Raw genomic sequence first — 15,412 nt, 5'->3', positions numbered from 1 at the left:
CGCGTCGACGATACCGGTTGCTGCTTATCGTTGGAAATTACAAGCGGAAAAAAGTATTATCGACCACTTAACGAGGTCAATTAGAAAGAAAACGTTCGCGAGGGGCGCGGCAGAGAAAACATATGGGTGTTGCTTTATACGATTTTAATTTATAACCGTAAACCAAATACACGAAGAAATTCAGTTTCGCTCGCAAAAATTCCTTAGCAGAACGCAGTAGTCATTATTCATTCCACGTTATTAATTGCTTATCTTTTATTCAGTACTCGCAGTTATCATTTATATAAGAGCTCTGCCCATCTCGTCGCGGCGGTTGTCTCGGCGATTCCCCTTGGCTAACCCGAAAATAACCCAACGAAATTTCCTCGAGGTTACTCACCAAGAAAAGAGACGGACGGTGCGTGTTTCTTTTCATATTTTTTTTTTTCCAAGGAGGCCGACGCGTGAATCTACGGTGACATTTAGAATCGGCCCAGTCATCCCGGGGATTTGACCGGTATGATGGCTTCGGCACGCGACGAAACGGGGTACGCGCCGCCGTATGACCATAAAATAAACGTTTCGGGGTGGCGCAGGCGGAGGCCGAACCCGCCAGCGCATAAACACTTATATAACAGCAATTAAACTGCTTTTAAGGCCCATAAAACTGCAGTTTCAATAATCTCGGTGACAACACGATTCTGACCTGGGCTCACGACTTCTGCAGGCCCCCGGAAGCGGGGCTTCCCGGCGACGACCTTCGACGCAGACGTTAGCTAAGATTACCCTTAAAACTGCCTTTCCTCTCGACAAGCTGTCTTCAAGGTTGGCGAAAGGGTGAATATACGAAACGCAAGAATGGGGAACCCTTCGTGTCTCTCGAACAGCTTCAGCTATTTTTCTAAGATGCTAACGTTATTTTTCGGTTAACGGCAAAGTCTATACGACAAAGTATCCTCGAAACGGACGCTTGACATCCTAAGGTCGAGACGTCGCGCTTCGTTGTTGCTCTTTTTGCGGAAAATGTCGGATACCTGGCGGACCCAATGGCGACCGAGAGAGACGGGATAGGTGTGAAATAGAGACGAGGACCAGGGTCAGAGACGCGGAGGGTGGGCGGAGACGGGTGGAAACGAGCAGAAGCTCAGGTAGGGGAGGGCTGGAACGATGAAATGGGATAATACGGACGCTGCAGGACGCGGCAGCCATCATCGAATGCTAATGAGGGGTTGGCGGGCTTTTGGGGGCGGAAGATTCAGTCCGTGCAGTGGCGTACTGTTGCCAGAGAAACGGTCTGATTATAAATTATACATTATCTCGTGCTAGCCCCCGTGTACACACCGAAATCCAACTACGCGTCCGCAACCCGCTGAGCCCTAACATCAAAATGCAGAACGTTCGCGAACCAGAGATAGATTAAACTGGCCTGTACGGCTGCGGCATTATCGCCCCAGCCTGGCTCTATATATCAAAAATTGCGTTACACTCTACCCTCTAAGCCAACGTTAAGCGTATCGTTTGGGTTAATCGTCGATCGGTTCCTTTTTTTATTGTACACCCTCCTGTACGCTTTACCTCTATTCAGCGATTAAGCAATTACGTACTTTCTGGAAATGTCAGTTGCAAATTAATCCTACTACAAGGGAGGGGGTCAATTGTGTCATTTGGCCTCATATACTTACATGTTTATCTACTAAGAATTTTATGAATATACTAAACGTCTCTAAGAGAGCGTGTAAACCTCCAAAAAATAAGTGGCCTGGTCTCCGAGAGGCTCTGGTGGCAAAGTAGAGATCAGTCTGACATCTTACTTTAGGTCATTCATAACCACCTCCTCTCTCTCTCTCTATCTAAATTATGCGAGCACAGGATGACTCTTGATTGTACCGACTATATTTAGACCATGGTCGAAAACTTCGCTGGTGGAAGTGAATAAAGGATGCTGAGAAAAATGTCATCGAGTCCAGAACTTACTGCCCTACTTGCCCTATGCGACTGCAGTTTTGTTTGGATCCTTTCCAAAAATACCGCGAAGAATAACTATGTCGAGTAACTTTGGTTTCTCCTAAATTCCCAAGTGTCGCTTAGGTATTTCGGTGTTTTGATCATTGAAGTGAAAAAAAAAGCAGAGCCGTGTGAAAGGATTTCGTTAATATGTACGTGATGCAATGTTTCGATCATTTCCTCCTCGATTGCCTCAGTCGTTGCGAAAGACCCTACAGATCACTGCGTTTTAAATAAATTATCGCCAATCCGATTCATGAGCGTCCGACACCGTTTTTATTGCCGGTTGCTTTTACGGTGAATAATCGATAGAGAATTCGTCGAGCGTCCCCCGTCGCGAGATCGTAAGAGGAATATTTAGTATTCACCCTACGGCGTCCAGGCAAGATAGGCTTATACATTAGTCCCAAAATAAAATTAGTTCGGTGCTCGTGACTCGGGAAACCAAATTAAACACGCGGACAGTCTCTACAAACATCCATATTTATAACAGTAGGTAGGTGTACAATTTTTGGTTACGAGAATAAGATACAAATTACAAAACCGATTACACCGATGAAACTGATATATTAGTCCGACTCGAAAGTGTAAGCGTTGAAGGTTTCCTCGAATAGTCGTTCGTTCGACGGTGAATCGTGTTAATGGCTGAGCGACTACTGCGAGACAGCGCCGTTTCCATTTTGTCCGACAATGTTTCACGATAAGGTAAAAAGAACGAATTCAGTCTGTAATTTCGAAGATTCGACCATTACCCGTTCCTTGTTGCTCGGTTACAGAGGTAAACGTTTCCAGGAACGAGACCGTACACCAGCGGGGGTTAATCAAAGGGTGGAGGAGCACGAAACGCTCCTGGAACTGTCCTGAGTAAGCCAACAAGAATGCTCGCTGGCGCAGTGCTGCCAGCAGATCGAACTGTTTATAAATTATACATTATCTCGTGATAGCCGAGCGTACACAAACCCCGGCTAGACGTTTACTGGCCAGTGAACTCTGTCGCGAAAGCGCCAAACGTTTCCTGCCCGACGAGGAATGGGAAGTGAAACGTCACGGACCGAATTACGCAACCGTCGCATGGATTCCAAACGTTTTCGTATTTTCCTCCGGTTCGCGGCAGACAACACATCCCGTTTTCATCGTTACCTTACCGAATGGAGAGTACCGAAATATCGAGTCAAGTTTTTTTATTATTAACTGCGTGACCTGGTTGAAAAGGGGAGCTCCAACGCGACAGACTCGCTGAGAAACGCACTGGTGGTATAGTATCCATGAAGCCATCGGCAGATCTCTGACCTCAAACTGCAATACGTTTGCATACCGAGAGTGAAAGATTAGATACGCGTATCTCCCAGTTAATTTTTTTTTTTTTTTTTTATTGTAAAACGGGCGCGTTTTTCTCCGAGTTTTACGACAAAGAACGCGAGCGTGCGACTGCGTTCATGTAAATATATTTTTTTTCTTACACGACCCGATCGAATATACGGTCGTTCCAAAAGTAATAAAATAGATGTACTACGTTTTATTACATTCGATAAACTTCGTTTAAAAAGAAGTCAAAAAGTACTTCACCGTTTTCTAATTTGAAGCTTCGTTACCTAGGCACCGAGCAATTAAAGCTTACCGATACGACTCCCGGTTCGCGCTATTTCAAATCCTAGTCAGCTGTTCGCGCGGCTGCGCACTGAAGCCTCCCCACACACGAGAAACACGTGCCCACGCGTTCACACGCGCAATAACTTTAGTCTCCGATTGCAAAATGAAAAAAGACTTTTCCAAAGGCTAAACAAAAAATTTCTTTAAGCAAAATTCACTGTCTCGATTAAATATATTTCTGCGTACACGTATTCTCTGTGCATTTCGTCGAGTCTCTCCCCTCTGAAAGGGGGTTTGGGGAGAATCTTTTCGGAATCGATGAACTAATTTCGCCACCATACTGTACAGCGTCGCTCCCGAGCGAAAATGTATATAATTTTCGCTCCAATTGGAATCGTACGGCGAAACCGTGAGCCGGCCATTCTATCGCCCGTGGACTCCGAAGCCACCCAGTCGCCGATCCCAATCTGAAACTCGACGGCGTAGTACGTTCACGTAGCACCGATAGATTACGCCCGTAGACACGGCGACGGATATTGCAACGAGTGGCAGAAAAAGAATGACGCGCTTGAGTTGAATTCAAAGTGCTAATCTTGCATTAGTTTATAGCGAGCGCGACGGACCGCCGAGGAATTCCAACCCCCCCTTTTCCCGAATTATTAAAATCTTGAGATTCGACGACATATAGTCGTAGTCACCCGTGTTCTTGACATCCTGCGTCTTCTCATTTTCTTTCGTATCACAGCGAGTCGATGGAAATCTTGCATTATACCGTGAGTGTTTCTTTTTTCAAGTTGCGACTAGGTTATGAGAATTCTCGGATATGGTACTGTTTCTTTACTCGACGTGTCGTCGTATCTTCGTCATTGTCGATAAATCATCGCGCGCAATTCTTTACAAGTGTCCACGGTAATTAAACAAAGACCGTTGTCTAGATAATCATCGGTGTTGAAAGTGTTTTGCGCTGTGATCAACGATGCAACAGAGACCGGGGAGGGAAAGGGAGTACTTTGTGGACGAGCTCCCATGCATAATTCAACGCTCGTCTCCGAGACTAACGTTGATTCGCACACATAAATTCGATTACAATTAGTCAAACATCCTGGAGATCTTCGTGGAAAACGTTCCCACAAGTATTTCGACTGGCGCAGCCCAACCTCCGCAATGCATTAACGTTTCTCGATGGTGCCAGGAGAAGCGACGCATCCAAGAACGAGGAGGCGAGCGTGCTCACGCCAGTGAGCAGTGTTTCCAAAACACCGGCAGATTCGTTCGTGATATCGATCCGGTGCGACTAGCCCCGAATTTGAACCGCCCTTTGCGGCAACCGAGGCTAGAAGATTAAAAGCTACCCGTTAACTGGAAGCTGCTGTCTCGTTGCTGGAAATTGGCGACACAGAGAGTCGCGTTATTTTGGATCGTCGAGGTTTACGGAAAGGAGAATTTCAGAGAAAAACATCGAGTGGTTCAATTGAAACGAGGTATCCGGGATGCTTATAACGTTATACGAATTTTGAGAAGAAGCCAGGATTGAGTCAAGTTTGTCGACTACCCTGTCGCTAAAAACGTCTTCTTCCCACGAAGCAGAGTTTCGTGTTCGAGTCCCACCTAAACACTGACCTACCGAACGAATCGTAGCTGTCAAGCTCAACCTGCTCCCCCTGGCAGGCGAACAGCCCGCAGGATAATCTCAACGACCAATTGTGTTTTGTTTGGAACTGCCGGTGGATGTAAATACACCCGGCGGGCTAACTGTTCTCATCGTACGGGCTGACTTCCTCCGGCGGTAGTCGTCGGTACTCCTATTTGAAATTATGATCCGTTGAATATAAACAAACCATCGCGATAAGTCCGACGGGCGAGGTTTTAATTTCACCTAATCGCTATTTACTGCGTCATTGTCGGCTTGTAATAGGCCGTATAAAAGATAGTCACGGGGGTAATTTGCGGGCAACATTATCACGGGCGACGACAGGTGTAGTTGGCCGTATACATGTCCTTCTTGCATGCGCAACCAACATAAACGAATAGGGGTACGGAGGGGGGCATTGTAGCACGTGCTACCGGCACCAGGATTCGAGCAAACGACCGAACCGCGTGCCCTTGACTTTTCTCTGACACACTTCCTCCCGCATGGGTCTGGGACGCATCCGTCCAAGGACACTTTTTTCTTTTAACGCAGCAATGAACCCCCGGAAGAACGCCTCCGTGCGATGAAGCCAAGAACGCCGGAGTCATCGACAACGTCCTCGAATGAGGAATAGGTGCGCGAATTAGCCTTAAAGCAACTTATTTCGCGCGGTATATCGCCGAGCGAAATTGTAAGTAAAGTTTAACGACGCTTGCGCTTTTATCGTCAAACTCCTAAGTGAACTTGGAGCTTTCAGAGGCGAATCTTCCCGTCGAGGGACTTTGTCCGAGGACTCGTTTCCTCGTAATATCGAACGTCTTCTCGACCTTTGATCCAGACTTGAATAATTTAAGAACCCGCAAGGTAAGATCACGCGAACTGAACTGCTTTGGACATTTTCTTAAATTGTAATATTTGCAAGAGATAAAAAATTCAGGGTTATCGTTTTAGTTATGCCGGAAATTCACCCAGAGGTTGAAATAGGAATCACGAAAAAGTAGTAACAGTCTTGTACGATTGCGGTTCGTGAACGAAACTGGCTGTTATATTCGAAAATATGGCTGCCATATGTGGCGGCAGCGTCATACGCTTAGCAGCTCGCTCGTTCCTGCATAGGGGGACCCATTCTACCACCCTGACCACTTCAAAAAGACGTTTCTTCGCTGAGATTTATACGCGCGACCTATGGCGTCGCAGATAAGCTCCATTTTTAACGCGTTCAACGACACTTGCTTGTCCCAACCGTGTTGCGAGTTACTGTATAGACTAAAAAAACGTGCCTGTACCGCGATATCGAGGCATTAATGGGATTAAGTGCGCGTTGCAAAAGCTTCACTCGAATTAAAGGTTGATTACGTGCTAACCAACACGGCGACGATTAAAATGGGCGAAATTCAGAGATGGTCAAAATTCTTAGTCGGATAAAAGTGTCGAATGACGAATACAAGATAAAAAATAAATCAGCACGATGAATAAACAAAAGAAGAAGCGAGGAATCAGTCGTCGTCATATATTATCCGAATAAAATTTTGCCCAATTCTGAACAGCGGTACAATGGCGAAACAAACCTCGTCTCCAATAATCGATGCTCGAAACGAAAGAAATTTCCAGGCGATAGGTTTCAGCTAACAGCAACGTCGCTAGCGACAACAAGATAATACTCACCGCACACGACTCTGTCGAAGGGGCTCATCCAATCTGCAAGTAAAAATAGAAAGAATCGTAATTAGTGAGAGTGTTCGTGGCGAATCGATCCGATACGGATATTATCGAGCTCTTTAACCCCGGTTCCGTGAAACGCATGCACTACGGACAAACTACCCACACGCAAACAATGCCAGCAACAAGAAACGCTGGATAGGGAGCAAGGTACAGAGGAGAGAAAGAAAAATCGAACAAGAGGGACGGAGAACGGAGAGTCCAAACTTATTGCAACAGATACGCAATTAGAAAGTAGGAAATTCGCGGCAGCCCGACACGCAAAGCTCTCGCTGTAACTTCTCTCTCGCCTAGGATCGAGGATTAGACGAACGGATCGTGAAACGTTTGACCGTAACGGGCTTAATCCCTCGTCCTACTCTTGGTCTCTCTCTCGATTAGATAGAAACATCGACGGATTAGACTGACGCGCGACTCGGTACGATTGCGACGTGACGCCAATCAAAGGGATGCGCATCCTTTCGAAGTTAAGGCTGACGCCAGACTAACGTTTTGTAACAAAAATGTGAAACTTTTCTTCGAGATTAATTCCTCGTGCAAAAGAAAAACGAAAACTCCCGTACGGTTAAATAATCTGACGCTTGGTTACCTAGATACGAGCAATTAAAGTTTGCCGACGTGACTCGCGGTGCGCGCCATTTAAATCCCACTCAGCTGATCGCACGCGCCTGCGCAGTCACGCATGAAACACGTGTTCGTGCGTTTGGATGCGTAACAATTTTAATTGCGTGTATCTCGACAATAAGAACCCTGATTACAAAATGGAAACAGACTTATCGATACGTAATGGCATGAAGAATCAATCTCGAACGAAGATCTATGTTGAAATTCGAGAGGCTCGGATTACTGTTTGCTTTTTGGAGCATGTGCGATAACATGCGCAGAGTGTTCCAGCAGTCTCGTTCAACAGAGGTATCTTTTTAACTGCCAATGGCATAGACGATCATTCATTCCGATAAATTACAAGGCATGCGACGTTTCGCGACGAGAGTAGCGTTCCCTGCGTTCTCAGCTCGTAAAAGTTATTCTTACGCAACCGTAAACTAGATATGCGCTTTAGTGAATCGCGAATAGACATTTCTCGCAAACGTTGTACGGTAAGGCCACCCCACGAACAACAACAAAAAAAGTCACATCGCTGACCATAGGACAACGTGGTCTAATAAAAGTGAACAACGTGAATTACGAGAGCGATACATGTCCAGGGAAAAACCGATCGCTGTGTGTCCACGTTGCGACGTATAGATTGATCGATAGGTGTAATTAACACTTCGAGTAATTACCGAGGAACATTACAACATAAAAATCAAATGTATGCGTCAATAGCCTCAGGCAAAATGTTTGCGATATATCTTCCGTGAACAAAGGCATCGTCTAGGTAATGAAAATTATTTAAATGAAATATGTTTCCATTTTATGATTTTTCTTTGGATTTTTCTTGTGTTATCCCTCTGTTGACTTCAATTGCGTTTTAATTGTTTCTGTGAAATGACAAAATGATTAATCATCGTCGTTACGTATCTATAACGGCGAAGTCGAGCGAGAATTAAAGTGTTACATAAACCATTATGATAAGCTAGATGAGTGTCACGTAACCTGTGTGATAAGCCAGATGCGTCGTAACGGGCATATTACAAGCGTGTATTCATGGACCGTCGATTGCTCCGAAGTACCGAAGCGGTGGTACAATAATTTGGGAATAAGAATGGCAGACGATTGTAGAGTTTTTCTTTGCACAGTTGCTTTAACCGGTAAAAGACTGATTCAAGAGAGAAATTATAAAATACCGTGTAGCAACTTTCGTACATCGAGCACGGGATCGTGGTCGTATCGAGTAATGATAGATAAAGTGAAGAGATCCGATATAGACGATACGCATTAGGCAACCTTTCTCCTAAGTAGACGTTGGAGACATAGAGCTGCGCGTTATTGGCGGATCTCTCTATCTCCCTCGTGAGTTGATGGTAAAAATGCTTGAAAGCTCAGCAGTTTAATACGTTTATAGGAGCATTACGGCGTGGCGTTGATAGCGGAACGATCCTCGGTAAATAATTTGCATACTCGACGATTACGGCTTCATCGCAATATATTCGATCGGGCCATATCGTCGCGGTTGCGGCCTGCCGCGACGAAAATTTCGTCATCCTGGTAATTTAAAATCGGCTAGGTGGAACGTTAATTCGCGGACTGCGTGGACATTCCGGTCTTAGAGTCGGGTGCAACGCGATATTTTAAGGTGGCCGTTCGTCGAGACGTCCGCCGCGACGCTCGCCTAGCTTAGTGGTCCCCAACCCTTTCCTCTGTGAGAACTCATTTTACTTAAATTTCTTTAGACTCTAAACTTCGAACTCCAATGTTTATTTAATCGGTAATAAGTAAACAATTATTCATCTTTTATTCCTTAGTCGTAATTTTTGTTTATGAAAAAATTGATTAGAATAACAATGACGAGTCCTTCGCGCCATAGAATATAGTTTTGAGAGCGGAAAGAAAATTAACGTACAGAGGTAAAAATAATTATACATTCGGTACAAAGACAGGATACGACTGTACGTCGTTATTAACATAATTTAACTGTCGCATAACGGTAGTAAAATAAAAACATGTCGTGAGAACAGCAAGTTTATGTCTTTTTTAATATCCATCTACTTGAGGAAACAAATTATTAAAAATATCGTCTCGGTTGATCCATACGGAGACGTGCTTGTATAATTAAACAGTTACGGATTGATTCCAACGAGTTCGCTTATAGTTTCCATATCTTGTAATAGCATTACGATTTTTCTTCCTTCGAAAAAAGGTGTAATTGCCACCTCTTAGGTATACAGTTTTCCCCATCGAATAATGTGACTCATTTATTTGAAACCCAACGATTAAGAAATTGTTATGTATGATATTTAGCTGCACCGTGGTATCGTAATAATTTGTGTGAAACTAAGGATTAATTAAGATAGTGAGCCCGGTAAGAAGCACATTATGCCACCAGCGATGCTTTTAAAAGTAGACGTAAGCAGTTTGAATGAATTAAAAAGACATACGTTAGGCAGGCCATGGTCGAGTGCACGCATATGTACCTCACTGACTTTCAAACTCAAATTTCTCGAGAAAGGAGCCGCGTGTAACAAAATTTCACTTCGCACCAATGACTTATTTCTGCCCAAAGGTTCGTTTTCTTTTTGCTTCGTATACGGTACAAAACGCACTCCATATTTGAAAGTACTCTAAAGCTTTTTTGTTTGGCTCGCTTCATCGATCGGACTCGAATAGCAAAACATACATGAATTTTTGGCTCTTCGCGCGTCAGGACAAAAATCTGCCAGGTGATTCCACCCCAATAAAACCACCTAACACCATTCGGCCTAAAAATTGTTACGCACCCCCTACCATACCGCGAAGTCAATTATTTTGGTTCTGTTTATTTTTGCTCGACCAGAATCCTTGAACGAGGTACGTTCATCAAATTCTCGACAGAAGCAGAGAGAGGGAGGAGACGCGGGAAATTTATGGTCGTGGTGGGAACAAATGCTCCCAAAAACAATGCGAATCGGTGTTTCTGCCGTCTTTAAAAATACACGAGGTTTTCACGCGCGAGTCACAGCGATGTCTCTTGTTTGCCGCAAACACACGCGTTAACACGTTCGCTACCAACGTCACACCCTATAGCACGAGTATTTCTAGAAGCAGCTCGAAAAAGATAAATTCTTCGGAAAAGGCGGAAAACTGTCGGCGAGCTTAGCAGCAAATATAGACTATGGTGACCGTTCTCCGACCGAATGGTAGTTGGAAACGTGTTAAACGTCGCCGGCACTTTGTTCGCGCTAATATGTCCATGGACAAAGACGCTTGGGTACAAGCATGGCACAAAATGCATTATGCGAAACACGGAGAACAGCTCGTCGCAGAAACGCCGCGAGGTTTCAGGCCTCCTATCGCGCCTTGAGCACGCTGCCATTATTCCCGTAAATTGAACACCCCGCCATCGACGAGAATTCCAATCGAGACCGGTGTTTACCGTGTTAGAAATTATTTGATGAAACGAGCAAACTGATTCCCAGGCCAAGTGAATGCAAGCGTCAGGAAATTAATTCAAAAGTAGACAATACATGCTCCAAAACGATATTTTTTCATAATAGTCCCTTTCAACGACTCCACGTTTGAACGACGAACAAGCTACCGCTCCAATTATTATTCACACTCGAGAATCGCGCTTGAATCGACCAACGCAAGTGTTTAATTTGTTATTCCACCAAGTATTTACTCTGTGCACGAAGAACGTTCCAGCTACGAGCGTTTATTTTCCATTCACGAACATCGACGAATATTTACAACGGATTGACGCACGAAAGCAAACTAACGCTAGAATAATTACTCGCGAATGTTAAACGCGCTACTTAGCAGTAATTCCCGTCGGTTAGCATTAATATTGCAGTGATTAACCTTAGAACGGATAAGAGAAAAACAATAATCTCGAGGCTTCTGATGCAGAAATACCAATGAAAAATAAATTTTGTTTACTCCCAGAACGATCTTCGTTTCCAAAGATAGCCGGTTCTATCGTTACAGTCTTCGGGTCTCCAACGCTCTATAGTGACCCCTGCTGAAAGAATAACTACGAACATGTGTGCCCTAGGTCAGTACCCCTCGTCCAAGGGTAACAGAGCTGATCAGAATATTTCTGTGCGTTATCTTATCCCTTGTAGAAAACGAAAGTATGCAACAACAAAAACCAGGGAGAATTCAGATTTATTTGGAATAGACTGAATCTAGACTCGAATCAAATCGTAATTTACCAGCTCATCGGTGTATTACTCGAAACGAAGCTCGTGTTTGACTTGAAAACTATGAATCCATTATTTTTTTAATTATCCCTGAACTCGTACTCTCGCTCAACGATATGGGCTACGTGCATGTTATCGTTATCTTTCTTGCATTATTAAGAATAACATCCGACGCTCGGCAGCCAATGTGTACCGATAGCGTAACAACGACCACGATGGAGTATAGAACGGTCGATCCCGATAACATTAATTCTATTATTCATTTCACCCTTCTCGACAGCCAATTTAGCGCCATATTAAAACGCCAACGACTGCTCCGATCGCCGGATCTATCTCTCCCAGCTCGGAAAGAGGAAACGCTAGCGAACCATTTAACGATCGCATACCAGCAGATAGAGTGACATAGGATAAACGTCCAACTTTCCCGTCGAACGATATCAGAGTTGCTGTGCGATGCTATAATTTTATATTTGGACATTGAACGTACTGTTCGAGATCTCTGAGATGCAGGTTCTCAGGTTCAACATACCAAGCATAATTCGTCAAAATTATGAATTATATAGCCCTTCAAAAGATTTCAAAACATTCAATAGATTTCATAGCTGCCTGAGACGATGGCCCGTCGGACGACTCCAAAATGGAGTCGCGCGTCAGAGAGTCAACGCTCAGTAAGATACACGCGAGAGTGAAGAAGAAAGGGTGAATAATCATGTATGGAGCGTATTTAACTCATACCGCCAAGTATTAGCTACTATTTGCATTCCTCTACTCATTGACTAGGTCGAATAGAGTACGGACATTAATCCGAACCAAGACGTACCCTTTAGGATATCATGCAGGGATCATAAGAAGGGACTGGAAAGGGGCGCAGACTTCCAAATTTTACACAAAAAAGCAGCATAAACGTTTGGCTTTAACGCGTTCATTGAGATAGGGGCCATTTTACCTTCGTTTTATGCTAATGGCGGGAAAGAACCGATACATATATAAAAGTTCAGGCGCATTTAACTCGAACCGTCAAATATCAGTGTACTAGAGAAGCTAACTCCAAAGCTGACTCGAAAAACAAGAAGCGCATCGAGTCTCGTCTGATCCGAAGAACGCAACAGACGACACACGATCGCGGAACTTGGCATTCGTAGGCATACGCGAGATTCGAGCAGATAAGCAGCCTTGCCTTGACTCTTCGGTCTAACGCTTTCACGGTTCGTCGGCCTCGCGCACGAGATTCCCGTAAGGGAAACGTACAAGTGGCCTACACCCATGCAACTCATGCGACCACCGAAGCGTTGAGCGAGCAACGGCAAGCGAGATGCATAGAACACGGAGAGATAAAAGAGTAACGTAGACTCACCGGTGATCGACATCCACGGGTACCGTGGTATGTCCGAGATGCCGGGCTGTCCGGTGGTGGGTTGTTGGCAAGACGTCAAGGGATCGACGACGGCCGACGCTGCGGCGGCCTGATGATAGAACTGCGCGGCGGCGGCCATGGACGCGGAGGCTGCTGAGACGGCGGACGATGCGGATGCCGATGAGACCAGGCTGCCGGGTGTAGCTCCGTTCTGATGATGATGACTGAGGGTATAGTTGACCATGGGGTCGGCGGATGTCGGCGCGACATTTCCAGTGAGGCTGGCGGTGTAACGGCAAGACTTGTCGCCAGTTGCGGCGTCGACGGCCGCGGCCGCGGCCAACGCAGCGCTCGAAGCAGCGGTGGAACCGAAGCCTGGCACCATGCTGGACGTGGCTCCAAAAGCCGCCGCCGCGACGGCTTGCTGCTGCTGATGATGGTGATGGGCAGCCGCCGCCGATACGTAAGGATACATGCTAGATGTTGTTCGTGCGGCCGGTGACGTAGACGCGGAACTTCCTGAGTGCTGTGGACTCGAACCTGTCGGGCTTGGCGAGTTGTGCTGTTGCGCGTAATTCACTGCCGCGGCCGCGACTGCAGCCGCGGATAAACTGGACTCTAAACTGGCGGTAGCCGGGCTAGTCGTGCACGCCTGGATCGTGCCTGGATTCGCGCTCGAGAACAACTGTTGATGATGGAACTGCTGATGGTACTTAGGTAGCATACTATCGATTATGAATTTCGAACTCATATCGGCTGTCACCGGTGCCGATCTCTCGGTGCCTCGATGCCGAAGACACGCCCGGACACGGAGACCGGGTCGAGTGCCTCAACACCGACACCGTGCCGCTGGCGAGTCTGCCAGCTGCTGCTGCTTCATCTTCCGCGCACTCACCGTTTTCGTTTCACCGGGTACTCGTTTGATTACGACGAAACCGAGATCAAAGCTATCCTTGGCGCGCACTCGGGTACACCGCTCGTATCTGGGGGGTTCCTCTCCCCCTTGTGTTCGGTAGCTCCGTTTTTTTTTCACCGTGTTCTTCGTCTCGATCGTCGTCGTTCGCCTGCCGTCTTTCGGCTTTCCCTTCGTTATCCGTTACCTTTAACCCCCACTTTGATTGCCACTTACGCAACTTTACACATTATCACAGGAACGATAGCGTCGTCGTATGGTCACGATCACTGGACGCCTCGCGACGGCGGACGAACACACCGGCAGCGCTTCGTTTGATCTTCCGTTCGGCGGCGAATCTCTCAGATCATCGTGTCATCGATCGCGCACCGTCGGGGCCGACGATCCACCGTCCCAGGCGGATTGAATTTCGGTTCGGACGGTACGATTCCTTTATGGTAATTACGATTCCTTCCACATCGGGACGACGGACGACGATAAAGCAGCGGGTCTTCCGTCGTTGTCGGGCCCACCCAGCTGATCCAAAGCAGCGGTCCCAGCGACGGAAATTGGGCTGCGACGGCGAACGAGGCGACGGCACGCGGAGAGAGAAGAGAAGAGAAGAGCGTGGCCCCTGTCAGGTGTTAGAAGCCGTTTCTTGCGTACTTCTCGGATAGTCGACGAATCCTTTATGGGCCATGCATGAAGGTACTATAGCCCCCTATCCCGAACGCCGCGTACTACAACCCACGGCCAGCTAAATGTAACCCCTTACAATAATGGCGCCGCTTGTCTCTCCGTTCTGTTCCCCCCTCTCTTCTACGATCCTCGAGCGCGCCGGGGTACCAGCTGGTAAACAGAGCCGACCAATCGCGCTGCTACCTTATCCACGGTGGACCAATCGCGTGGCGCCTAGGCGCGCCAAGATGAATGGCTCTCTCTCACCACGCCGACTCTACTCGCTCTGATCTTCGCTGCTGCCTATGCTTCCAGCTCTCTCTGGTTTCTTTTCAGCGGCGGGCGCCTCTCGGCCGCTCTCGCTCCAATACGCCACGCTCTCGAGCTCCGTCCGTGCCACGGTCTTCTCCTCTTCGGCTCCGTTCTCCGTGTTCTCTCTTGCCAGTGCAGTCCTGCCAGCCACGTTGCCTTATACCCTGCACACACCGCCTTCGAGCGTCTCGCGCGGATACTCGTTTCCTCTGTTTTCCTCTAATCTCTACGCTTCTCTTTCTCGACGCCGTCTTTTTCGTGCTCTGCTCTCCGGCCAGCCAGCGATGGTTTTTCGAGCGTTAGCCTCTCGCACGCGTTACTCCGTTTTCCCCCTTGCTCCGTTTTTCCTTTGTTTTTGCGTTAAGCTCGCTCTACCTTTTGGCCAGCTCGTAAACGCGCACCAATTCTCTCGGCTCGCAATTTCGTATCGATCTCGCTAATCGCGACCAGTAGCTTCCGATTTCCCTGGTCCAGGA

General features: G+C 46.7%; 1 protein-coding gene across 1 annotated transcript in view; it reads right to left on the bottom strand.

Moving 5' to 3' along the window:
* LOC128872458 (homeobox protein abdominal-A homolog) overlaps positions 1 to 14,649 on the bottom strand; it is a 53,138-nt gene extending 38,489 nt beyond the window's left edge. Inside the window, exons 1-2 of the mRNA XM_054115152.1 lie at positions 13,055 to 14,649; positions 6,869 to 6,901 (exon numbers count right to left, since the gene is read on the bottom strand). Coding sequence (XP_053971127.1) covers positions 6,869 to 6,901; positions 13,055 to 13,805 — 784 coding nt within the window. The 5' untranslated portion in view covers positions 13,806 to 14,649. The remainder of the gene's footprint in view (positions 1 to 6,868; positions 6,902 to 13,054) is intronic.
* Between the last annotated feature and the right edge of the window lie 763 nt (positions 14,650 to 15,412).

This window comes from Hylaeus volcanicus, chromosome 2 (assembly GCF_026283585.1).
Source record: "Hylaeus volcanicus isolate JK05 chromosome 2, UHH_iyHylVolc1.0_haploid, whole genome shotgun sequence".
Taxonomy (NCBI): domain Eukaryota; kingdom Metazoa; phylum Arthropoda; class Insecta; order Hymenoptera; family Colletidae; genus Hylaeus; species Hylaeus volcanicus.
Note: the sequence above shows the minus strand (reverse complement) of the source record. Positions and strands in the feature narration are given on the sequence as shown.